The following is a 27,798-nucleotide window of genomic DNA, read 5'->3' on the forward strand; positions in this document are numbered from 1 at the left end:
GCCTGGAGTTAACTTGACCTCCTTGAGGTCTTTCTACAAAGCATCAGTGAGATAAAGGAGAGTTTCAGACATGCTGTGTCCATGTATCCATAGAGGTGTAGACCATAAAATCCTATGAGCCCTCAGAATATAAATCTGCTCTCATTAAAGATATGAACATTGGACATATATATCATTCATTCATATATATATATATATATATATATATATATATATATATATATGACAAAGCTTCTTGTTAATAGTTATTCAGCAATAGAGGACACATCTTCTGTCCTTCATAAGCCTGGAGACCAACTCTGTCACCAGAGAAGCTAGGCAGGGTACAACAGCTTTCCAGTTATTTTTTTAATGGGCCTGTCTATATATTTGACTTCATCTTTCTATCTTGCTGCTCTCAGTATCCTTCCTTTGTTCTGTGTATTTAGTCTTTTGACAATTATATAACATGGGGAGGGGTTCCTTTTACTCCTCCCATCTGTTTGGCATTCTGTACAAATTTTGGACCTTGATATGTGTCTCTTTCTTTAGATTTAGGAAGTTTTTCTTCTGTGTCTTTGACCTGGGGTTCTCCTTCTTGCTTACCCACTATCATAGGGTTGGTCTTTCATGGTGTCACAGAGTTCACACATGTTCTGTTCCTGGTGTTGCCTTTTCTTTCTTTTAATTTGTGCAGGCCCAAGACAATTTCTTCATTAACCAATGGTGTTCACAGCATACAGAGGGGAATCCCACATCAACAATCCACTTTAATTTCTTGTCTTTTGAGTACCTACTATCAGTGTAGAGAAGAGAGAGAGAAAATTGTTTGATGGTTTATAGGGATATTGTTTTAGGAAAGTGGTGTCTCAACAGTTTAACACAAGTCTATTAGAAACAGGACAGGTAAATGTTGCAGTACAAAAAGCAAATTTGTGAAATAATGTTTCTTTCTTATCCGCACTGTTGATATTTCAGTCAAGCATATTTTCAGGAGCCATATTCATTCAAATAGCTTTGGGATTGAACCTTTACCTGGCGATCTTCATCCTCTTGATTATCACTGCTGTTTACACAGTTGCTGGTGAGTCTGCAGTTTATGTTACTCATTCATATTGTGTTCTCTTTTCCTTCCCCAATCTGTGATTAGTAACCTTGGTACTAGACTTCTGGCACCTAGCCAAACCAAGGGTACCATTCTGGGGCTGCCATGGGAGTAGAGCTTAGGACCAGAACCACAACTGGTTAACACATCAGAATGCTCATCATTAGATTCAAGGGGACTGGTCGAGAAAAGATGGATTGGGGAAGTTATGATCTCACTCAGCTGTGTGTTTGGCACCTAAATCACTATTTAAAATTATTCTTATGATATATATATAGAAGAAGGCTTAAATGAAGGAGCAGTTCCAACACAAGATTGGCAAACACAATGTGAGACTAAAATTCCAAAAAAAAAAAAAAAAGTCGTATCACATAATTGAGCCACAGTTTTCACAACAGAAATAGAGGAACTGCAAGGATCAGCTGACTGTGGAAAGTATGTGGCAATAATCCAAACAGACTTTCATGATCCTCATGACCCTTAGATGTTGGTCTAATGTCTCATGCATACTATATTAAACCCATTTCATACATTTCAAACCAGCTGGCATACTTTGTACTAGCTTACTTGAAAGGATTAAAAAGTGGGAACAATCAAAATAATCGGAGGTGACTGTTTTGCAATGAATACAGTTTCAGATTCATGAGCGATGGGCCCTGACCTCTGATTTCCCAGATCATCCTTGTTTCTTCATCTACACCTTTGGATGGAAATTCCAAAGAGTCTAGAATTTAAAGAAGATTTTTTTTTTGCATACAACATTATTACAAAGCTCAAGCCAGTCATTATTTCTCAAGTGAGTACACTTGAGACAGGCTCTACCCACCTCAACTGGGATAATTGAATAGATAATTACGATAACCTTTCAGGGTATAAAATCTCATTTTCCCCTTATGTAATATTCAAAAACTTACCAAGATGGAACTCAGCCCTAACTCAAAGAACTTTGAATCACAGTAAGACAAGAGAAAGAGGAAATGAACCAAGTACATTAATACGCACTTAGGAGGAACTGATGTCAAGGCAAGCTTGTGGCTCACATGGGAGCTGTGTTGACTCACTTCCGTGTTTGAGATAGAGGAGAGCCCAGAGTTGAAGATAAAGAAATATGAATGCATGGATAAAATGTCTCGGTTTATGATTTTGTCTCCACAGGGGGCTTGGCCTCCGTGATTTACACAGACACTATCCAGGCTTTTATCATGCTGGTTGGCTCTTTAATTCTCATGGGGTTTGGTAAGTACAGTGTATTTTACCCTGTGTTGGTAAATTGTGGGAGATGCTTTTGTCTGTTTGCTTTGTAGTATTGCCTCCCAGTTTTACTAGGTCATATTTCCATATCACATAGTTCCTTTATTAGGGATGTTAAGAGTAAGGTGGTGATTCCTTCAGCTCCAGTGGATAGAGAATGTGGGTAGACAAAGAAAATCTCTTCAGTCCTGGTAGTGCCAGGCCCACTCACCTGTTGATAGTCACTGTAATATAAACTTTTCCTGCATAAATGTGAACAAGTATCTATTAAACCCAGTAGGGAACTGAGTAACAACCTCCTAAAGTGTTTCCGTCCAAGTCTAACTTAATGAACCAATGAGTTTAGTTGGGTTACCTATAGGAACATAGGCAGGAATTACCTACAGTAACATGAGCAAATTACTAGTAGTTACACCACTGAAGAAAATGCATCCCTTCACCCAGCAACCACAAACTGTTTATTTTCTCAGGGATGAGAGGTGCCTTATACATGTAGTGTGCTACCCTGTGAACCCCCTTGCCCTCCACTAGAGAATGTTCGTGGGATCTACCTTGTTAGTATAGGGTGTTTCGAGATGTGAATGGTTATGTCATGCCAGGGAACAGAGTTATGTCATGCCAGGGAACAGAGTTCTGCAACAGGCACCTAGGCTACTAGATAGAATTGTGAATAGTGCCATGATAAAATGGTATACACATATTTATTAATTTTTAAGGGCATTTATCCAGAAGTGCTATAGCTGTATCAGGTGGTGGTTCATTCTGTTTTTAACCTTGGAGAGAGCATCCTCACTCATTTCTGTAGTAGCTGGACTAATTTGCATTCATATCAATAGTGAAAATTATAACTTGTCCCAAAACGTTGCCAGCATTTATTATTATTTGTTTTTTAATGATAACCACTCTAAAAGAGGTGGGAGGGATTCCTGATGTAGTTTGGCTTGGATTTAACTGATGGCTTAAGATGTTTAACCATTTTGTCATATTTTTAATGGTCAGTTATTCTTCATTTGAAAACGGGTCACTCCCATTGCCCATTTATACCACCACGCTGGATTATTTGTCCTCTCAATGTTGAAGTTTTTGAGCTTATTTTTTAAGCATGGTCTAACTATATAGATCGAGGTGCCTGAAGCTCACTAGGCTGGCCTCAAGATCACAATTGTCACCTTCTTGAACCTCTCAAGATCAGGGAGCTTTTATGCTTTTAAAAGATTCAATATGCTAATTCTCTGTTGGTGAAATACCCAGAAAAAAATTCCCATCATTGTATCAATGCCTAGACAGATGTCCCATAGGCAATTCTAGATTTTGTCAAGTTCACAAGTATCAAAAACATCATACCCACCATGTTGAACTCTCCAGTTTGCTTTCTGAAAACCTTTCTCCTATAGCAAGACCAATTCTCCAGGGAAGCCATTAGCATATAAGTATTTGTTCTTTACTATAGGTTCCCTGTATTAGGAAAATGCGTGGAACTTTGACTTTTTTTTTTTTTTGATGGTTGGATTTTTCTTGAGACTATAATGTGATCACAGCATTTCTTCTTTCCCTTCCCTCTTCTCAAGCTTCCTATTACCCTTTGGGTCTCTTTCAAATTCATGGCCTCTTTTTTCATATACATACATATTCCTAAATATAACCTGCTCAGTCTATATACTGTAACCTGTATGTATGTGTGTTTTAAATGCCAATATGCCAAAATTTAGAATCACCCAGAAGAGCTCCTCAATTAATGGATTGTCTACATCAGGTTGGCCTGTAGACATTTCTGTATGGGGTTGTTTTATTGTTAATTGAGATGTAAAAACTCACCCTGAGTGTGGGTGCAACCATTTTCATGACTGTTCCCTGAACTGAATAACAATGAAGAAAACTTCCTGAGCATGAGTCTCGGGTCATTATTCTCTCTGCTTGTGCCTGTGGATGGGCTGTAATCAACCGTCTCAGGACCCTGCCTCTTTGCCTTCCTTAGGAGGATGGACTATAACAGGCAGTGGGCCAAATCCCTGCTGGCTTTGTGTGTGTGTGTGTGTGTGTGTGTGTGTGTTAATAAGAGTAATAGAAATGAAATGAGGACACACTGTGTTGCCTCAAAATTGTTAATGAAGTCTCTAACCTATACCTGATTCCTGGAGTTAATCCTCCTTTTTCTCTTATTGAAAATAGATGCTTTTTTCATATACTATATTCTGATTACAGTTGCCCTTTCCCCTACTTCTCTCAGCTACTCTACACTTCCCCTCCTATCCAGATCCGTTCTCTTCCTGCCTCCTGTTAGAAAACAAAAAGGAATCTAAGGAATAGTAATATAATGATACAAAAACAAACAAACGAGAAAAGAAAAAAACAAACAGAAGAAAAAGAGCAAAAGAAATACGTATAGATACAGAGACACACATTTATCCACACACACACACACACACACATGTATAGATACAGAGACACACATTCATCCATCCATACACACACACACACGTATAGATACAGAGACACACATTCATCCACACATCCACACACACACACACACACACGTATAGATACAGACACACATTCATCCACACATCCACACACACACACACACATGTATAGATACATAGACACACATTCATCCACACATACACACACACATGTATAGATACATAGACACACATTCATCCACACATACACACACACATGTATAGATATAGAGACACACATTCATCCATCCATACACACACACGTATAGATACAGAGACACACATTCATCCATCCATACACACACACACGTATAGATACAGAGACACACATTCATCCATCCATACACACACACATATAGATACAGAGACACACATTCATCCATCCATACATACACACACATGAATTCCATAAAAATAGAAAAGTAGAAGCCATACTACATACATAAAGGACCTGTAAGATACCAAGAAAAAAAAATCCTGATACAACATGGGATGAAGAATCTCAACTGATGCTGCTGAATTTGTTATACTTTCCCCAATGATCCATGCCCACTGAAGGGCAAATGCTTCTAATGCTACCTTAATTGAGCTGTCAGATTTATTTTTGCTTGTGAATTCATTATAGTAAAATGAATTCACTAAGTAAAAAGAAACAGTGTTAAAAAATTATTTGATTTGAGTATGCTGTGAACATCAATATTCTACCATGGGCAATCCTAAAGAAGAAACAATAAAGGCGTTCATGGATTGTTGGGGAAAGTACTGAAGACATGACTATGCTAACAGGCAGAACCCAAGAACTTCTCTGCAATGAACGTGAGCTGTTTGAAATTCTCATTTTATCTGATGCCTTTTTAGCATTTGATGAAGTCGGAGGCTATGAGAGCTTCACAGAGAAGTACATGAACGCCATCCCCTCTGTAGTCGAGGGGGACAACCTGACCATCAGCCCCGAGTGCTACACTCCTCAGCCAGACTCCTTCCACATCTTCCGAGATCCTATCACTGGAGACATTCCATGGCCGGGCCTGATATTTGGAATGAGCATTTTAGCTATATGGTACTGGTGTGCAGACCAGGTGAGCATGTATGTTTGCGTGTGTAACTGTGTTTGTTTATTTTTGTCTCATGTAAAAGCATCTAGCTTCTATTTTGTACACATAAAGAGTATTTAAAGTGTCAGACATTTCTATATGTCTTGTCTTCTAAAAAATAGATGTTTTGGTCCCTCTTCCCTACATTATGTCCCCCTCCCCTGAGAGAGGAATGCATTTAGCTCTCTCACTTAGATGTCTTAGTATTTATTTCTATTCCTAAATCATTGTATTTAGTATCTTCTGTGACACATCAGAACTGTTGTCATTTCTGAAGAAATAGATACTCTCCAAATACATAGTGACACACTGAAATCAGAATTTTGCCATTAACTTTCCTGGAAGTTGGAAATGATTCAAATGCTTATTATCTCTCTCTCTCTTGAGACTTTATTTTCAGGACTTTTCTTTTGGTTGAGAATTCAACTTTCCTTTTTTAGTTACCACACAGCCCCATCTCCTGTTGTCCCAACACCTCCCTCTCTCTCACATACACATTTATATGCTCTCTCTCTCTCTCTCTCTCTCTCTCTCTCTCTATATATATATATATATATATATATATATATATATATATATACACACACACACACACACACACACACACATGCTGTTTAAAGTTGTTCAAGTTCTTTATATAGTCTAGATACCAGTTTTCTGTCAGATGTATAGCTAGTAGAGATTTTTCCAGTTTTGTAGTTGTCCCTTTACTCTAGCTATGATGTCCTTTGCTATACAGAACTTATCAGTTTCATGAGGTTCCTTTAAATTAAATATGAGTCTTATGCCTGCACTATCAGGATCCTGTTCAGAAAGTCTTTTATGTGCCAAAAGCTCAAGCATATTCTTTACTTCCCTCTCTATTGGGTTCAGAATAGCAAATTTCATATTGAAATCTCTGGTCCATTTGAAGTGAGGTTCGTGCAGGGTGGGAGATTAAAAAGCTACTTTTGTTCTTCTGCATGGAACTATCCACTTTGTTAAAGACGCTGTCTTCCCTCCAATGTATATTGTTGGCTTCTTTGTAAAAAAAAAATCACATGGGTGTGTGAGTGTGGGTCTCTAAGTGGGCTCTCAATTCTCTCCCATTGGTCAATGACCTTGTCTTCATGTCAATACCATGCTGTTTTCATTACTATAGCACTGGAATAGCTTGAAATCAAAACAAAACCTTTTAGCAGTGTTTTCTTTTTCAGGGTTGTTTTTGTTTTTGTTCTATTCTCATATTAAGTTTAAGAGTTTTTTTTTAATTTCCATGAAGAATTATTTTGTAATTTGAATAAGAATTTCATTGGACATATAAGATGGACATTTTTCACAACATTAATCTTATCAATCCATGAGCACAGGATGTTTTTCCAACATCTGATATAATTTTCAATTTTATTTTTTTAGTGTCTTAACAATTTCATTGGAAAGCCTTTTTACTTCATTAGATTTATTCCAAAATTTTTTAAAAATAATTTTGAATGATATTGTTTCATTTATTTCCTTCTTGGTATATTTATCATTTATATATAGAAAGGCTACAGATTTTCATTGTTAATTTTGTATCCTGCTATTGTGCTGAATGTATTTATTATGTTACTTTTGTCAATTTATACATATGTATATGTATACACACATATATGTATATATCTAGTGCCCTCTTCTGGCTTGTAGGCACACATGCAGGCAGAACACTGTAAATATAATTAAAAAACAAATCTTTAAAAAGAAAATCAGGATGATGACAAGGATGTCAACTCTTCTAACCCCTGTTCATCTCTCCACTGCCAACAATATGATTTCTCATTATAAAATTAAACTTGAAAATATATTCTCAGCCTCTTTGAAGTCATTATTGGATTGTTGCACTAGTATGTTGTGTTTCCCTGGCAGGTCATTGTGCAGCGCTGCTTATGTGGCAAGAACATGTCTCATGTGAAGGCTGCCTGCATCCTCTGTGGCTACCTGAAGCTGCTGCCCATGTTCCTCATGGTGATGCCAGGGATGATCAGCCGGATTCTGTACACAGGCAAGCCGTGGATGCATGCATCCTCTTCTCCTACACTTGATGTCTGTGGTTTTCAGGATAAGAGCAACTTTGATGGGTTAGAATGAGAGATGGAGGGAGGTGCTTCTGAAAGAAGGGTCAGAGGAGGAACACTGGCAACTTAGACCCTCTTCTGTATCACATACATTCTACCGGTCTCTTTGTAGACATTTGAAGCACTGTGTCTTAGTTAGGGTTTTATTGCTATGAAGAGACACCATAACCACAGCAACTCTTATAAAGTAAAACATTTAATGGGGGCTGGTTTACAGATTTAGAGGTCTATCAGTCCATTGCTGTCATAGTGGGAAGCATGGCAGCATCCAGGCTGATATGGTGCTGGAGGGGTAGCTGAAAGTGCTATATCCAGATTGGCAGGCAGTAGGAAGAGAGAGTGACACTGGGCCTGGCTTGGGCTTCTAAAACCCCAAACCCCACCCCAGTGACACACTTCCTCCAAAGGCCACACCTCCCATTAGTACCACTCTCTGTGAGCCTATGGGGACCATTTTCATTCAAACTACCCCACTGTGAATCCTGTTCACATGAGTGGATTTAATGTAAGATAGTGAAGAAGTGCACTGGGTGATGAGGTGGAACTGAGCTAGGATGAGTTAGCTAAGCTGTTGTGGTTGTATGTGGCAATGTCTTTAGCCAAGAAGGTCTCAGAGGAGCACACTCACACCTTGGTCCCTCTGAGGCAACCACCAAATTAAATTCCTTTTCAATGTTTGGAATCATGTTGTTTGGTAAAAACTAATTTCTAAGTACTAATGTCTAGTACACATAGACACATATACTCATACATCTGTGTTCATACAACATGAAATGGATATACTGCACACATGAATACAGTTTCTTGGTGAACAAGAATTACAAGTGAACAAAAATAATATTTGAAAAGTCAATGTGTTAAAGTATTATTGGTTTAGGTGGTTCTTTATCAGTTTTTAAACAACCATTATAATATGCCCCAAGTAAAAAATTCATCAAGGTATTGTGCACACCTCAAAGTGGCAAATGCCATTATGACCTACTGAATTGTCACCCAGTTGATTCTCATGAGTAGTACTATAGGTGCTTAGAACTGGATAAGCCTGATGGGTAATAGCTTCCTGAGGGGAGGAGGTGCTGTTTATATTTGGAATTCACTGCTTCTGAGAAAATTGAGTCTTCTGCCTCTTATCTGAGCTTAGGATCATCTCCCTTGTCTGTCCTAATGCTAGATCACATCCCTGCCCCACAGGTCAGTGCCAGGGAAGCTACCAGTGTGAGACACTATGGGAAGTTCTGTGCTGAGCAAGGAGTAATGAGACCCATGGTGTCAAATTCAAAGTTTAATATCCAATTTTTAGGTGATTATAGCTTCTCTTATCTATGATCTTGCCTCTTACCTCTGTCCCGTTTGCAGACTGTACTGAGTTGAGTCCTGCTTACCGAACTGTGTTTCTCCTCAGATAAGGTGGCCTGCGTTGTACCTTCTGAGTGCATGAAACAGTGCGGCACTGAAGTTGGCTGCACCAATTATGCCTACCCTATGCTGGTGCTGGAACTGATGCCTGATGGTTAGTCAACATCCATACCATGTCTTAGAGGGAAACATGGGTCATGAGGAAGGATTGGGGGAGAATCCTTGGTAAACCTCCATTGATTCAGTCCTAGTCATCAGATGTCTCTTGAGAATCAGTCACAGTCTACCAGTCACATTGGCTGGGCCTGGAGATTTCAGAGAGGAGCTAACATCTGTTAGAGGATACAGCTTAGGGTGGAGACTGACTTCCAGCTTGGTTAGCATTAAATGATTTGCTAGCCAAAGAAAAGGTTGCAATGCTGCCAATGTGCAAACTCAGGAGACTAGAAGTTAGCCTTACCTTGATGTCTTTGTAACAATACCTCTCAATCTGCATGCTTCATAGCTAAGTGCATACTAGTTCAGGCACAGCTTCGGATCAGTAAAGTATGCACAACTGCCCCACACCTTGGCACTCATTATAATTTTTGCAGTATATATAATAGGCTGCATGAGGTTCAGATTAGTGGAATTTCTAGAAGTGATCCTTGCTGTGGGGGGTATAACAGAGAATAATGCAGAGCAACTGGATGGTCTGGGATCTTGTCTAACATTTTTGTGCTGATTCTTCTCCCTGTTACACACAAGCATATTTGGGATAAAGAGAATATAGTCTACAAACTCAAAGTAGTGTGCATGCCATCCTGCCCTGTACTGGGAGGACTGGAGCCATTACTAATGGATGACAGGGACTGAAGTGTGAAGCTCTCACAATGGTTCAAAACCATCAATTTTGCCCATAAAGGTTTGTCAGCAAAATCACTTAATAGCACTCAGTTTTCAAAGCCTTCAGCAAGCTAAGAGTTTCTCCTCCAAAGAAAGAGGATACCATGTTATTTCTGCTCTTCCAAAGTAGTTTTTAGCTCATGACCTTTAAGTAAACATTCAGGTGCATAATTTATACACTGGATCATTCTCAGATTACCAGAGGAAAAAGCAATAATCTTGTGACCTGTCTAAGGAGAACATACCCAGAGCCTGACTTTCTTTGCCCACTCTGTCATGCTGCTGTCTGGTATGTGTAACATGAGGGCCAGCTTGTTGGGGTCTCTGTCCTGCCTGGTACCCCACAGCCAGCAAGCCCCAAAGAAAATCACAGAGCATCTACATTACTTATAAACTGATTGGCCCATTAGCTCAGGCTTCTTATTAGCTCTTGTAGCTTGTATTAACCCATTGTTCCTATCTATGCTAGCTAGCCACATGGCTCGGTACCTTTCACAGCAGGGGCATGTCATATGTTGCTTCTTCGGTGGTCTGGGCTGGACTGGCAGAGGGAGCTTCCTGTTTCCCAGAATACTCCTGTTCTCTTTGCTCCACCTCTACTTCCTGTCTGGTTTTCCCTCCTATACTTCCTGCCTGGCCAATCAGCATTTATTTAAAACATGATCGACAGAATACAGACAATTCTCCCGCACCAGTTATGGAGGCCAAATATATGTTGCTAGACTTATCCACTCCTGCTTAGGTCCCTTACTCCCCCATCTCTAGGCATTCATCTTATACCCCCACCACCAACCTCACTCAACCCACAAAGTCTACCCATTTCACGGTGCATGCTCGAGTCCCTCTCTGGGAAGACACAAACGTCAGGATGACAACTCCATCCAGTCCCATGACCCAAGAACTGCTCCTCTCCAGATAGTGTCACTAGGCATACACCATCAACTTCATCATCTGCAATGACCTCCCTGCAGAATATGTGTCTCTCATTTGCACAGTGCTTTCTCTTCAGATAGGTATTCTAGACTTGTATCTCCAACTGCATAGAAACCCATTTTGGCCAATGGCTTAGCAGAGTAAATCCAAGCAGGAAATTTGAACAGAGGTATATAAAAAAGTAGGCACAGTCAAGCATATGCTATTCAGCCACAGAGGAAACAAGACATGTAGAAAATGAGGTTACACCATGGCTATATAACAATACATAGACTAATAGAAATGGGCTAATTTAAGATGTAAGAGCTAGCTAGAAATATGCCTGAATCATTGGCCAAGCAGTCTTGTAATTAATATAGTTTCTATGAGGTTATGTGGATCTGAGTGGCTGGGAAACAAAAGCACAGTCTCCATCTACAAATGACACCCAACTTTGAAGCATAAATCCACAAAAGAGTCATTTGCCTGGCGGAAGATTCTGCCCCATCTGGTCCTGCAATTGTTCAGTCCCAAAGAAACACACAAAGGTTTATATTAATTATAAACTGTTTAGCTGATTAGCTCAGGATTATTATTAACTAGCTCTTACAACTTAGCCTGTAATTCTTACCTATGTTTAGCCAGATGGCTTGGTACTTTTCACAATGCAGTACTCCCATCTTGCCTCCTCTGCATCTGGACTGTAGACTGAGCTTTTCCTTTTCCTAGAATTCTCCTAGTCTGGTCATCCCACCTAAACTTCCTGCCTGAAAACTGGCTCATCAGTGTTTTATTAAACCAGTACAAGTGACAAATCTTTACAGGGTACAAGAGCATTTTCCCACAGCATAGAAACTAACTAGCTACATGATAGCTTTGTGTTTTAAAAAATAAATTCTCAGATTTAAAGTCAAGAATTTTACTACTACATTGTTTTTCTATATTCAAGTATGGTTAATTTGATTAAACCTTGTTATAAATATTATGTAATGATATTTTAACTTTACAAGAATAATCATTGTATCCAATACATTGTTGAACCTTTACTGTGTTGCAAATAACTTTCTAAACCTTTTGTGTGCTTTAAGTGATTAAATCTCCAAGAACCTTTAAAAATTAACTGATGGTGTATAATCACTTATAATTATAATTACATAATAACTCTGTGAGTGACAGTTTTGTCTTTCCATGGCTCTTTGATGTAGCAAATCACTCATAAGCCATGACATCTTGTCTAACCAGTCTTCACCCCTCCTAACCCTAGGACTTCGAGGCCTGATGCTGTCTGTTATGTTGGCCTCTCTCATGAGCTCTCTGACCTCCATCTTCAACAGCGCCAGCACCCTCTTCACCATGGACCTCTACACCAAGATGAGGAAGAAGGCATCTGAGAGAGAGCTCCTGATAGCCGGACGGTGAGGGAACCTGGTCTCAGTCTAGGACTCCTCTGAGGAGGGTGGATATAGACAGGAACTACAGACCCTGCATCTCTGTATTGTAGCTCTACAATGGAGAAGAATCATCAGGGAATGTTCAATTCAACCTTTCTCTTTACAGACACAAAAATTTTAGCCATACTTACTTATTCCTTTGTTGTTCTTACACCATATCTTCATAAAATTCCAACCATGTTTAATGGAATATACTTTACACTGTAATTCTGATAGCTAACTGTGTTTCCTTTAGCAGTTTCTGTGCATTCCACTTGTGCTTATCAGCAATTTTTGTTTGTGGGTTTTGATATTTATTGTGTTTTGGTATTAGAGTAATCCCGGCCCATACAAGGAGTTTGGAAGCATTCTTTCTGTTTCTATTTTATTTAATAATTTAAGAAGTATTTGTCATAATAGTCTTTGAAAGTTTGGTAGAATTCTTATACTAATCCATCTGGAATTGAGCTTTTTTTTAGTCAGAATATTATTTATCACTGTTTATAATTGTTCCAATATCTAGGATCAAGTTCTAGCTACTTTGGATCTCTGACTGCATCAATCTTCTATCTTACATCTTCTATACAATAATCAATGAGCAGGCTATGATATTGTTGCAAGGAGGGCCGCTTGTTCATCCTGGCTGCCCAGCTAGCTTAGCCCCAAAATAACCACATAAAAACTGTATTAATTAAATCACTGCTTGTCCCATTAGCTCTAGTTTCTTATTGGATAATTCTCACATTTTAATTTAACCCATTTCTATTAATCATTGGGCATGGTGTGGGTTCATGCAAGGTCAAGCAGCTTGAATTTGCTTGGAAAACCAATGAAAGAGCAGAAGAATAACTCAGGAACAATGGAGGTAGACATAATGCTTTTGTTTAATCTTTAAATCACTGTCTTTTTCAAACAGGCTCTTTGCCATTGTTCTAATTGTCATCAGCATCCTGTGGGTCCCATTGGTACAGGCATCACAAAATGGACAGCTATTTCACTATATGTCATCATTTTCTAGCTACATTGGGCCTCCAGTAGGTGCTGTCTTCATGCTTGCCATATTGTGTAAAAGAGTCAATGAACAGGTAAGGAAAATTTTTCACAAATGAGGCAAAAATAACTTCTGGGATAGGAAGATTTCTTTTATTTAGGTCTAGTAATGCACATCTATAGTTCTAGAGTCTTAGTCGGAAGCTTGTGTCAGGAAGGCATCTTGAATTTAGAAGTGGGGGACACAGTGACATTCTATCTCAAAACTAATACATTCTGTCCAACTTATGTCTGTCACTTAAGGCTCATTTCAATTTCAGTTGTGGTAAACCATAATTTCTATTCCTCACAAAAGTATGTAACCATATACTGCCCATTCATATAAAAATTCTTTAAATTTCTCATAAATTATGTTCAGTCATGGCAAAATGCTGGCAAAAACACATTTTAGAGAGACTTCCAGGGTCTGGTTATGGCTTTACAGTTTTAGTGTATTGACTTCAAGTAAATCATGAAAATCTGTAATACAAAATCAAAAGTTGTACCTACCTTATTTAAGTGCTAAAAGTGTGGAAATAGAAGACAAGCAAAATGTTTAAAAAAATTTACCATACTACTAGAAACTCAAATATGTTAAATGAATTCTATAAATGATTGTTTCTTATAGGTGATGTGGGATGTCTTTCTGTATATATGTTGCTTTTATAGGTCGATGAATAAAGCTGTTTTGGCCAATGGCTTAGCAGAGTAAAGCCAGGCAGGAAATCTGAGCAGAAATAAGAGAGAGTAGGCAGAGTCAAGGAGATACCATGTAGCTTCCAAAGGAGAAGGACTAGGAACCTTTCTGGTAAGCCACAGCCTTGTGACAATATACAGATTAATAGAAATGGGTTAATTCAAGATGTAAGAGCTAGCTAAATATGCCTGAGTTATTGGACAAATAGTGTTATAATTAACATAGTTTCTGTGTTATTATTTGGGTCTGGGCCACCAGGAAATGAATGAGCAGTCTCTGCCTACAAATGGCACCCAACGTGAGGCAACCACATCCACATAAAAACTGAGAGAGCTTGGGAAGGAATTCTTGATACAAAAAAATAGAGTTAAGCACAGCTTATTGGTAGCCACATTTTTTTCAGATAGGCCTGGTTTGCTGGCAGTGAGCAGAGGTGTGGCTTCTCTAAGAGAAGGCTTCCTGAATCAATGTTAGTAGCAAAAAAACTGCATGACTTCATTAAAAAAATCTTTCTGGTTCATGCTGGTGCCAATGGCACAAACAGCTCTGTCTCTTTCAAGAGGTTCTGCAGTTAAATGGGGTCTATGAGCAGCATGTTACAAATTGCTTAATGGCAACATAGACCCACTATGTCCCTAGTACTGGGTCACTGAGCATGACTCACAGAACTATCAGTAAACGTACTTCCGCCATGTTGGATGGGACAGGACCAAAAGGCAAAACAGACTTAGTACTATGCTGCTTAATATTTAAAAAATTTTATGGAAAATTTGATATCTGTTTTGCCTGCTATATTTTACTTAATAAGTATGGTACTGGAATTCAGATGAGGTTTTCTGTCATCTAAAGCTCATATTCCTATTCCCCATGCCATACTAGTTTCTTAGAGTAAGTGTTTCCAACACTGTTGATCTCTGGGAGAAAAGAAAAGTTTTGGCTTATTACCAGCCCTGAAAGTTATATAAGTCATAGATCTGCTTATTCAGTACTTTAATGTATAGACTGAAAAACAAAAGTGAAGAAGACCTCAGCTTTGGTTAGAGTAGACAGCAGAGATTTGGAGTTAAAAAAAATTAACATGTGATGCCGCAGATATGAAAATTAAGTAATTGAAATCATTCTGTAATATGTGAATCATAATATGAGCTATTTGTAGCTCTAAGTTTATACAAATATTACTTGTCAATAGTGAATAGAATATAAGGGAAAGAAATGCACAGGGGCAAGCTGGAGAGATGGCTCAGAGGTTAAGAACACTTGCTGCTCCTGAACAGGACCTAGGTTGGTTTCCAGTACCCATACTTGGGAACTCTCCACTGGTTGCAATTCCACAGTTGAGGATATCTAGCACCCTCTTCTGGCCTCTGCAGGTACTTCATACTTGTGGTGCACATACAAATAAGCAGGCACACACACATACATAAACAAATATTTTTTAAAGTGCTCAGATACCTGAGAAACAAGAACAAAACCACCCCACTAGTAAAGATGTATCTGCAACTTCCTTTGCTTTGAAGATCTCTCCTCATGGTTTGCCACTTACTTTTACTTGATGGAACAGGTAGAATGGTAACTGTGCTTACTTCAAGGATATCATGTTTTCTAAGCATTGATTTTATTCTTTTTTTTTTCAGGGTGCATTCTGGGGCCTAATGGTTGGATTTGTGATAGGCCTTATTCGTATGATCGCAGAGTTTGCATATGGAACAGGGAGTTGCTTGGCTCCCAGTAAATGTCCAGAGATTATCTGTGGAGTGCACTATATGTATTTTGGCATCATTGTGTTTTTTATTACCATACTAGTCATCCTGGCAATCTCCTTCCTAACGAAACCAATTCCCGATGTTCACGTGAGTAATGAAAGATAACCCATGATCATTTAAAAATGACATTTCTTCCCTTCCTAACACTGCTGGCTACTCTACAGGCTTAGTCAATGGAATCACTGTAACACTGGGGCTCGAATCCAATAAACAAGAGCTTTGCACCTAGCACATGCGAAACACCAGGGAATGGAGACATGAGATTAGGGAATGAACTGGGAATTCAAAATCTTCCTAATGGAGCTGGGGTGGGGGTGATAACTCGACACCACTGCTTCAGGATACCAGGGTGACAGCACTTGGTACTGCCTAAGAGCCCACAAAACACCTGAGAACGGAAGAGACACCTGAGCCAGGCCAACATAGGGACAAAGCAGATCTCATCCCCAATGAGAACGGAGATAAAATGCACACAGCAACAGGGACAAAAACAGGGAAAGTGTGATATTCATTTCTGTCATTCAGATTGACCAAAAAATGTTCTGTGCTGGTAAGAAAGTGGAAAAATCTCTAATTTCTAAAATCTATAGTTATTGGTGAATATGTGAATTTTACGATTTCTAGGAGGGTACTTGTATCTGCCATTTAAAAACATTTTTGTACCTATGAGTTAATTATTCCACCTTTAGTAATTTAAGTAGAAATGTATGCACAAAAATGAGTTTGTTTGCAAATGTTTGTTTGCAAGAATTAGTTTCTTTGCAAAACTTTCTAAGGAAAAATAGGTAAATTATTATAAAATTATAAAAATTATAAAAATAGATTTATATTAGTTAGGGAATAAATATACAATGAGAAAGTACTACTTTATATTTAAATGTTCTTAAAGTGGTTGAATCTGGAAAAAAACAATCAGAATATTAAATATTATACTACCCTATGATATCATTTTAAAAATAAAATAGACTTACCTTTAGAACAGGGAACACCAGTCTTTTAAAAATACATATGCTAAGCCGGGCGGTGGTGGCGCACGCCTTTAATCCCAGCACTCGGGAGGCAGAGGCAGGCGGATCTCTGTGAGTTCAAGGCCTGCTTGGTCTACAAGAGCTAGTGCCAGGACAGGAACCAAAAGCTACGGAGAAACCCTGTCTCGAAAAATCCAAAAAAAAAAAAAAATACATATGTTAATTATTGAGTCACATTGTTTCAGTTTATTGCTAGCATGTAACAATACAGCTATGTATTTTGTGTTTATCATTCATAATCTTTAATGTAGCACCCATTTGCATATATGCTTGAGGAGTAGCCAGTTCAAGATGTCTAGTTTGGGAACTTGAAACATGCGGCAGTTAAAGACAACAACAACAAAAGCTTTATTAATGACATATTACCAGAATCCATTACTAAATACTTTTCATTTGGTAGTGGGAATTGAACAAAAGCACACAAGGAAAAGGAAGCACTATTTGCCCAAGGAATATGTAAATATGAAGACATATGACAGTAGGAATAATTATAACTTAGTACTAATTTTTAAAGAGCTCATCTCAAGGGTGAATCAGATCATCATTTGGTTCAAATATCCTGTGAACTTTCAACTTCTGAAGCAGGCTGATAGGCACAAGCACTGCTGCAAACTCACCCAGTAGAACAGCAGTGAGGCACCAGTCCAGGCAGCGGGGGAAGCCTAGAATGAGCCAGCGCGAGTTAGGGCTAGAGTTCAAGGGCTCTGAAGAAGGGAGGTTAACAAAACCTAGTGGATTAATATGAGAAACGATATTTTAAGTGTTTATATTATATGGTATGGGAATCTTACAGATAACATAAAAGCATCCAGTGTGTGTGTGTATATATATATATATCCAGAACAAACAAGAAAGCTAAATTCTCACAAACTGGTTGAAGAAAATCATGGACCAATTTGTATAGGTTTGACAACATTGTCATTATAAATTGAAAAATGTATTGGTATTCAAAACAATTTCATCAGAACGACCCAAAATTAGTATTTTTTCACTATGTCTAATCCTGTTACTTGCATCTGTGGCCAGAAATGATATTATATGTGTTACTTCCTTTAAGTTTAAAGAAATTAAATTTGATGGAGTGTTTCACTTTTTAGCCCTCACTAGCTTGGAACGTGCTGTGAAGATTAGGCTAGTCTTGAATTCACATAATCTTCCTGTCTCTCTTTCCCTAGTGCTGGTATTAATAAACAAACAGATCAAGCTTGAAAATCTGAAAGGATAGCAATCAAAATAAAAACAGATTTACTTCTAGAATAGCAGCTGGTAGAAATTTGCATGCGGGTCCGGAAAGGCACGTGGAGAGGTGGAGATCAAGAACAGCTCACAGATGCTATCTCAGTAGGATGAACCCAGAAAAGGAAGCAAATAGAGTATTTATTTTTGTATTTTTGAGACAGGGTTTCTCTAATAGCCCTGGCTATCCTAGAACTCAATATGCAGAGTGTGCTGATCGCAAACTCACAGGAATCCACTTGCCTCTGCCTTCCAGTTGCTGGAATTAAAGGCACGAACCGCTATACCTGACCAATAGGATATTTTAAAGAATAAAAGCAACCATTAGAGCAAATGAAAGGAACCATGAGGTAGCACTAGAAATACAGGCGAGGACAATGGAGGCAGGGGAGGTCCTGCGCGGCTAAGTCCATGCCTTTCCTGACACCCCAAATTCAGAGGTGGGAGTCTAAGAAAACTACTTGGAATTGTAGACAAATACTAGAATTAAAAACAGAAATAACTCTTTCTCCTTTCCTTTTTAACCTGTAATGCCCTGGAGCAGCTAGGGTTTTAAACCGTACATTAAACAAGGTATCATTGAATCATTGTAATCTCTTCCCAACATTAATGAACGTGTGTGTTGCCTCTGGTCAGCTGTACCGCCTGTGCTGGAGCCTTTGGAACAACACGGAAGAGCGTATTGACTTAGATGCAAAGGAGGAAAGTCACGAAGAAGCTGGTAGTGCTCTTGAAGAAGGTAATCTCAGGCTTACGCTTGTTTTAGTGTAAGAACACTGGGTATGGTTTGGCCGTGTGGGTTTTTATGGGTCATGTTTGTTTTTAATCTCTCTAAATTCAGCTTCTGAGATTTAAATGTATATATGTAAAATATGTAAAAAATTTTAAAACGTGCCCTCAATATCCAGTGCTACTGATCATTAAATGTGAGACCCATATCTTCATCTCCAGCCCATCTACCCATCATCTACCTTCTATTCATGAAGCTGAGTGCCAGCTGCTAACCAATAATTAGTTGCAGACGGCCCTGTCTCTAAGTATTGTGCTCAAAAGTTGGTCTTGACTGATCAAGCCTGAGTGTCTGACACAGCCTCCTTTCCACCCTTATTCCTCACTATTCCTCACAATACATCTTTTATTCCAGGCAGGCAGATTCCTCCATAAGTCCTAACTAAGGCTAATGTAGTCTATTTTTTCTTTTTTATCAGTGAACTAGCTTTCAGGTTTCTTTCTCTTCCTCATTATTGTTCTCCATGACCTTTTATGGTTATCCTTCCATTTGTAGTATTTAGACCCCCTTCACTTGATGTAGTCTGAACTTAGGTTGGATGTGGGCCGGGAATTGATTGTCAGCTTCCTAATTTCAGCCTCCTTTAGTAACGAAGCTCATGATTTTCACCGCCCTCCACCCTACTTCCACTGCATCTCATCAGTTTGCTTCGTATCTGTGTCATTGCCATTTATTTATTTCTGTTTTACCTCACTTTTATTATAATTTTCATAGATTTCTGTTTAGAAGCATGTCTCAAATTTTTCTGATTCTACTATGAAGAGGCATTGCACAGAACTTTTTGTGTGTGACCCACTATACCATTTGAAGATTTGAAGAAGCTTGACTGTTGGATCGAAGGGCGAGTGCCTGTATAACTTTGCTGTATTCTCCAAATTCCCATAATTGGGAGTTAAATTTTCTTTTACATTATATTGCTATATATACTATGGACTCAGACATGGCCTCTGGTGGCAGCATGAACCACACAGATCACTATGACACCCAGCAGCAGCGTGGACCCAGGACATCAACATGGCTGCAGGTGGTAGTGCAGGCTCCTCGTATGGGCCTGTTCCTCACTGCCATCTCTTCTCCAGCTCCACCTCTCTCCACAGTGCACGAACCACTCCGCTCTCTTTTCCTCCCCTCTCTCCATCACACTCTGCCTTTCCACCTCTCCTTTATGTATGTTCACTGTCGTGGCACCCGCTGCCGGGCCTGTGGGGACCAGGGCCAGCGCTTGTGTGTCGTCTTCTGATGGCTGAGTGATTTTATGGACCACCTGTCAACATTCTTTTCATGGCTTCTTCACGTCTTTAGTATGTCTCCATGAGGTTGTTGATAGTCCTTTTACCTGTTTTTTTTTTTTTACAAAGCTCATTGATATTATTACTGTTACACATATATAGATATATGTATGTGTATTCGTAAATCTGCTCAATCTGTTTTAGCTGTTTGTGTATAATATGGTTTCAGGACTGACCACTTTGTCTTAGATAACTCCTTAGCGGGTCATCCCGGGAAAAGCTAATTTTCCTCCTAGCAATCAATAGTTGTCTGTAGTCCTTTGTCAAGGGGTTGGGAGTCCTCAGAATGTCCCCCCTCCCATGTTCACATGTTCACTGTTATGGTCATTTTTCTAGTCTTGTTTGTGCAGCCATTTCTAGGAGATACTGTTTAGAAGATCTCCTGGTACTCTGGCTCTCACGGTCCTTCCTGCCTCCTTCGGGATGCTCCCTGAGGCACAGGTGCTGTGATGTAGATGTACCCACTGGGGCTGAGGTCTTTATGATCTGTTGATTTCTGTATTGAGTTGTGGATTTCTGAGGTGGTCTACATCTGTTACAAAAAAGAACTTTGATGAAGGGTGGCAGCTACACTCATCTGTGGCTATAAAGATAAGATTTAGAATATCGTAAGGAATTATGTTGCTCTAACGAAGTGGTGGTAGTAAATTCTTCTCCAAGTTCTAATGACACCACTATCACTGAAAGGTTCACAGTATCAGCCATGGTTTCCTTCTTGTTAATGGGCCTTAAGTCCAATTAGCTATCAACTTGAGAATAGGAGGGCACAGGAAGGGCTCTAGGGAGCCTAGTTGCGACTGGAGGGAGGAGAAGGAGAAAGGAAAGCGATGCAATTCTATTTTGATATAAAATATTTTTTAAAAAGAATCCAATGTACAATAACTAAAAACGTTCACAATTTCTCTCTTAAATAAACATGTTATAATACTGAAATATCAAAAAAAATATTGTGACATGTCAAGGCCACTACAACTCTAATTGTCATTTCTTTTTACTTTGTTTATTAGATTCTCACCATGCAGGATTTTCTGTTTTATATAGTCAGATTTAACCGTATTTTTCCATAGATTTCCATGACACTAGTAAGTGGTTGTGACATAGCTCAGTCATTTGTACAGCACCAACAGTGATTTCTATTTCCTGTCTTAGTTGGTGATTTACTGGAGCTTTTCCTGTTCTAGATGATCCTGAGCAACCCCGTGGATGTCTCAAGAGGGCATGTAGCTTATTCTGTGGTTTGCAGAATACAGGGCCCAAGCTGAGCAAAGAGGAGGAAGAAGCCCTGAGGAAAAAGTTTACTGACACCTCTGAGAAGCCCTTGTGGAGAAATGTAGTGAATGTCAATGCCATCGTCCTCCTGACTGTGACCGTCTTTGTGCATGCCTATTTTGCCTGAACTCTGAATGAAGCAAAGAATAATTGTTAAATTTCCTTTTATAAATGTTGCTCTGTCACAGTTAGTTGACCAATTGAAAATGTTAAGTAATTAAGTTACTATACAAATATCTTGTTTTTAGCAAGCCATTGTGTCAATTGGGTAAAAATTCTTCTCCCCCTCTCTATTTAGATATAACTGGAAATGAAAATTGTATATATTTAAGATATACACAGTGATTTGAATTGTGCACACGCTTTGAAAAGATTGCCATGATCAGACTAATTAACATATCCATCACTCTATTTGGTCATGCATATATATTTGGTAACAATACTTAAGAACTGCTCATCTAGTACATTTCAGTCATACTAGACTATTTTTATGCTGATCACATACAAGAATTCTTTTTGTATCTAAAAGTTTATTCCCTTTGATCATATCTCCCTATTTCAAAAGTTTACAACTTATAAAATCTTGGACAGTCAATATTTGTGGTGGGTTGAATGAGAATGGCCTTCATAGGCTCATAGATGTGGGTGCTTAGCCACCAGGGAGTGGAACTATTTGAGAAGGTTTAGAAGGATTAGGAGGTGTGGCCTTGTTGGGGAAAATGCATTACTGAGGGTGGGCTTTGAGGTTTCAAAAGTTTATGCCAGGCCCATGTCTTAGTCTCTGCCTGCTGCCTGCTTATCAGGATGTAAAACTCTCAGCTACTGTTTCATTGTGTGCCTGTGTGCTTTTTATCATGATATCATGGACTAACCCTCTAAAACTGTAAGCAAGCCCCCAGTTAAATGTCTGCTTGTATAAGAGTTGCCTTGAACCAGGTGTCTCTACACAGTAATAAAATAGCAACTAAAACAGTAGTCATTGGATATTATGTATGATGTAAATGAATTAGTGTCATGTGACTGCATAAACAAGTATGCTTCCTCCTGTACACTTGAGTCAAGACAATTTCTCCTCAACAACTGTTTCTGAGGAGTGAGCTTCCTTATGCATTATATCTGTACTTACAAATATTTGTTATACATTTGTACATTTGCTTTGTGTATATACCACCCCTGAGAAAAAGAATTTGAATAATAAACTAAAAAAGAATTTTATAATAATAAACTAAATCTCTTGATTTTGTCTTTAATAGAAATCTCTAACCTCTCTCTTTCTCACACACACACACACAAACACATCACACACACACCCCTTTCCTAGGGAGATTATGTGGCTCAAATATATTCACGCAATCTGATACTGGGCAGTGCTTGTTCATAAATAATTGTTTCCAGTGTTCCACATTGGTACTTTTATACGAGCATTATGGTCATCCTTAATTACCTATGTTCTAGTATTTTATTCTAACAAAGACACAGAGACTGAATTATTTATATTGTGCTCTTGTAAAGAAAGTCTGTGAAATATGAAATTAGGACTTGATATTTTTCTTCAAGAGAGAGAAAGAGAATATTTATTTTTCATCCTTTTATGCCTGTAATTTTCTCCTGGCTGAAATCTTCTTAGCAATGTGAAACCATTAAGAAAGAATTGCTTTTAAATGCATTATATATATTTCTACACATGTATATGCATATATATGTGTATATATACATATGTGTGTGTGTTCTACATGCTCTAAGTGACTACAGATGCCAGCTCAGATTATAATACCTAGAAAAACTATCAATTACAATTGATGCGAAAATAAAAACGCTTGCACACACACTCATACTGTATTTTTTTTTTTAGACCAATGACAAACTAAGTTAACTGTGAAGGTTTTTTTTTTCTTTTTTTTCTTTTTTTCTTTTTTTTTTGGTTTTTCGAGACAGGGTTTCTCTGTAGATTTGGTGCCTGTCCCGGAACTAGCTCTTGTAGATCCACCTGCCTCTGCCTCCCGAGTGCTGGGATTAAAGGCGTGCACCACCACTGCCCGGCTGAAGTTTTTTTCTTAAGCACATTACTAGAGTGCTGACTCAGGGTTCCACTAGCTCTTCCTCTGGCCCTTTTCAGCCTTTTCTTCTACCATGTCCATTCTTTTGTGACTTCATAGATCCTTTCTCTGCACAGGACCTATAGCTGACACACTAAGCTGGGACTCAGGTAGGAGACTTGTATCCCCCTTTGTGTTGGCAGAGGCTGCTCATTTGTTTTCCGGCCACCCAAACCTGAAATAATCCCTGTATTATTACAACACTTCTTGGCCTATTAGCTCATGCTTCTTATTGGCTAGCTCTTATATCTTAAATTAACCCATTTCTATTAATCTGTGTATTGCCACATGATTGTAGCCTACCAGTAAGGTTCTGTCCAGCATCCAGCATCTATCTCCTGCAGCAGCTACATGGCTTCTCCTTGACTCTGCCTACTCTTTCCTCCTCTATCTGCTTGGAATTCCTGCCTTGTTCTATTCTGCACTGCAATAGGCCCCAAACAGATTCTTTATTAACCAATGGTATTAACAGCATACAGAGGGAAATCCCACATCACCTCCCCTTTTCTGTCTAAATAAAAGAAAGATTTTAACTTTAATATAGTAAAATTACATATAACCAAACAGTTATCAAGCAAGAATTATAGTTTTAATATTTAGTCTATTTACATTTGACAAACTAAGGAAAATACTCTATCATCTATTCTATATTTGTGAGTCTAAAGTTTTATATTTAATCTATCTTTTATAATTATAACTATCTTTCTTCAACTCCAACAAAGAATTTCAGGTATTGAAGATACTATAGAGGAAGTAGATTCATTGGTCAAAGAAAAGATTAAATCCAACGAATTCTTAACACAAAGCATTCACGAAATCTGGGACACTTTGAAAAGACAAAACCTAAGGATAATAGGGAAAGAAGAAGGAGAACCCCAGTTCAAAGGCACAGAAAATATATTCAACAAAATCATAGAAGAAAACTTTTACAACCTAAAGAAGGATAACTCTATGAAGGTATGAAAAGCTTACAGAACACCAGATAGACTGGACCAAAAAGAGAAAAGTGTGCTAGCCATATAATAATCAAAATGCAAAACATACAGAATAAATAGAGAATATTAAGAATTGCAAAGGAAAAAATTCAAGTAGCATATAAAGGTAGACCTACCAGAATTACACTCGATTTCTCAATGGAAACCATGAAAGCCAGTAGGTCTCAGACAGATGTGCTGCAGATACTAAGAGACCATGGATGCAAGCCCAGATTACTATATCCCGCAAAACTTTCAATCATTGTATTCCATGATAAAACCAGATTTAAACAATACCTATTCACAAATCCAGCTCTATAGAATTTACTAGAAGGAAAAATTCCAACCCAAGGAAGCTAACTGTACCCACAAAACACAGGCAACAGATAACCTCACACCATTAAACCTCAAAGAAGGAAAACACACAAACACTACCACCAAAAAAGAACAGGAGCTAACAATTACTGGTCATTAATATCTCTGACTATCAATGGTCTCAATTCACCTATAAGAAGACACAGGCAAAGAGAATGGATATAAAAGTAGGATCCATCCTTCTGCTGAATACAAGAAACACACCTCAACCTCAAAGACAGATATTACCTTAGAGTAAAAGGATGGGAAAAGATTTTCCAATCAACTGAATCTAAGAAACAAGTGAGTGTAGCTATCCTAATAACTAACAAAATAGATTTCAAACTAAAATCAATCAGAAGAGCTGGAGAAGGACACTTTATACTCATCACAGGAACAATCCATCAAGACGTAGTCTCAATCCTGAACATCTTTGCCCCAAATACAAGAGCACCCACATATGTAAAAGAAAATTACTTTCGAGACCAGCCTGGTCTACAGAGCTAGTTCCAGGACAGGCTCCAAAGCCACAGAGAAACCCTGTCTCGAAAAACCAAAAAAAAAAAACCAAAAAAAAAAAATTACTAAAATTACTAAATCTTAAATCACACATCAAACCATCAAACCCCACGTTAATTGTAGGAGACTTCAATACTCCACTCTTCCCAGTGGACAGGTCAACCAGACAGAAACTTAACAGAGAAATAAGAGAACTAACAGGTGCCCTGACTCAAATGGAATTAACAGACATCTACAGAACATTACACCCAAACACAAAAGAATAAACCTTCTTCTCAGCACCTCGTGGAACCTTCTCTAAAACTGGCCACATATTTGGTAAGAAAACAAACCTCAATAGATAACAAAAAATTGGAGTAACCCCCTGTATTTTATCTGATCATCACGGTTTAAAGTTAGAATTTAACAACATTACTCACAGAAAGCCTACAAAGTCATGGAAATTGAACAGTGCTTAATTGAGCCACCCCTGGGTCAAGGAAAAAAAATCAAGAAAGAAATTAAAGTTTTTCAGAAAATTGGGAATTAACTTATCTCAGGACTCAGCAATACCACTCTTGGGCATATACCCAAAGGATGTTCAATCATACTAACAAGGACATTTGTTCGACTATGTTCATAGCAGCATTATTTGTAATAGCCAGAACCTGGAAACAACTTACATATCCCTCAACTGAAAAACGGATAAAGAAAATGTGGCGGATTTACAGAATGGAGTACTACTTAGTGGTTAAAAAAAATTGATATCTTGAAATTTGAATGCAAATGGATGGAACTAGGAAAAAAATCCCGAGCGAGGTAACTCAGACCCAGAAGACGAACATGGTGTGTTCTCACTCACTATCATCTCCGTTAGCAAAAAGGCTTTTGACCCAATTCCACATGACTTCGTGATACCACTTCTAGAGAGACAAGGACTAGAGGGAATAAAACCTCAACATAATAAAAGCTATACATGCTGGGGGAAATGGTGATGTCCAGACCCAATTGCTGCTAAGGACCATGTTGGGGTTCATGGTCCTAATGTAACTGGGGTCTGACCTGAGGCCCAGGTCCTGCATTGTCACTAATGATCACACAGAGGCCCAGGGTTGGAGCCACAACCTGAGGCCTTGGTGGCATCCTGTGACCACATGACTGCTGAAACTGTTCCCATCTGGGTGGCTGTTCCTTCCACCCAGAGCCAGGCTGTCACCCAGGCCTACGCTGTTGCCTAAGGCCATGTTTAGGTCCATGGTCTAGTGGCCGCTGGGGTCCGTGTTGGTGTCTGTGCCCAGTGTCATCTCAGGAGGCCTTAGGAATCATGTGAGGTAAAATCCCAGTCCTGCCCTTCATTGCTCTGACAAACCTGGCCTTCCCCTTCTTGAGCCACTACAGAGAACTGGAACCTGCACTCAGGAGGGAGGACCCCACCCCTCACCACAGGTGACATGAACCTACCCTGAGGGCATGCATGTAGGGCAGCTGATTCCACCACCCCACCTGCGGCAGGTGGCCCCAGTGGCTCCATCTGACCTACCTGGCTAACACCCATGCCCACAACTGGGCCTTGGGTTGACCCACTCTAGCATCTATCTCATCTAGGTCCTGCTGGAGTGCAGCGCACAGAGCCTGTCTGCGCTCTATGCCCTACCATACAGTTCTGACCTTCGGGCAAGGGGCTGGAGACTGAAACACACAAAGACACACAGACAGAGAGACAGAGACATGGACCTCTAGTCACTAGTAAGAAACCCCTTATTCAATAGCACCACGGAGGCTTATAGACCCAACAGTCAGGTGGGCCAACAGGTGAAAACCTTATCCTCTGATCCTCAAGGCCAAGGCAACACGTGCTCATGAAGCAGAGCTGGTAAACAACTTTGACACAGCTTTCAGTAACTCAAATCAGAAGGAAAGGAAAGATTCCTAGCAGGGAAGAGCAGCTGGAGGCCAGGACTCCAAATGTTCCTACTGGAACACATGAAGTGACTGGTGGCCTTGAGCCAGAGCAAGGACTGATGGGTCAAAGGGGTATACTATATGACACACTGAAGCCTCCAGTGCCACCAGGATAGATGAAGAGGTGGTGGGGATTTAGAAAAGAAGGAGAAGCAGAGATTTTTGTGTTCATGCTGTAGTTTTTGTTCTGCTTTGGCTTATTAGAGAGTCATTTTTGGTTGTTGTTCTTGCTTTTGTTTGTTTGCTTGCTTT

General features: G+C 39.0%; 1 protein-coding gene across 1 annotated transcript in view; it reads left to right on the forward strand.

Annotated features, from left to right (window-relative positions):
- LOC130861878 (solute carrier family 5 member 4-like) overlaps positions 1-22,545 on the forward strand; it is a 33,214-nt gene extending 10,669 nt beyond the window's left edge. Inside the window, exons 6-15 of the mRNA XM_057751153.1 lie at positions 958-1,063; positions 2,240-2,320; positions 5,653-5,873; positions 7,770-7,905; positions 9,381-9,488; positions 12,396-12,546; positions 13,478-13,646; positions 15,922-16,137; positions 18,951-19,053; positions 21,575-22,545. Coding sequence (XP_057607136.1) covers positions 958-1,063; positions 2,240-2,320; positions 5,653-5,873; positions 7,770-7,905; positions 9,381-9,488; positions 12,396-12,546; positions 13,478-13,646; positions 15,922-16,137; positions 18,951-19,053; positions 21,575-21,789 — 1,506 coding nt within the window. The 3' untranslated portion in view covers positions 21,790-22,545. The remainder of the gene's footprint in view (positions 1-957; positions 1,064-2,239; positions 2,321-5,652; positions 5,874-7,769; positions 7,906-9,380; positions 9,489-12,395; positions 12,547-13,477; positions 13,647-15,921; positions 16,138-18,950; positions 19,054-21,574) is intronic.
- Positions 22,546-27,798: the final 5,253 nt, after the last annotated feature.

This window comes from Chionomys nivalis, chromosome 19 (assembly GCF_950005125.1).
Source record: "Chionomys nivalis chromosome 19, mChiNiv1.1, whole genome shotgun sequence".
NCBI classification, from domain to species: Eukaryota; Metazoa; Chordata; class Mammalia; order Rodentia; family Cricetidae; genus Chionomys; species Chionomys nivalis.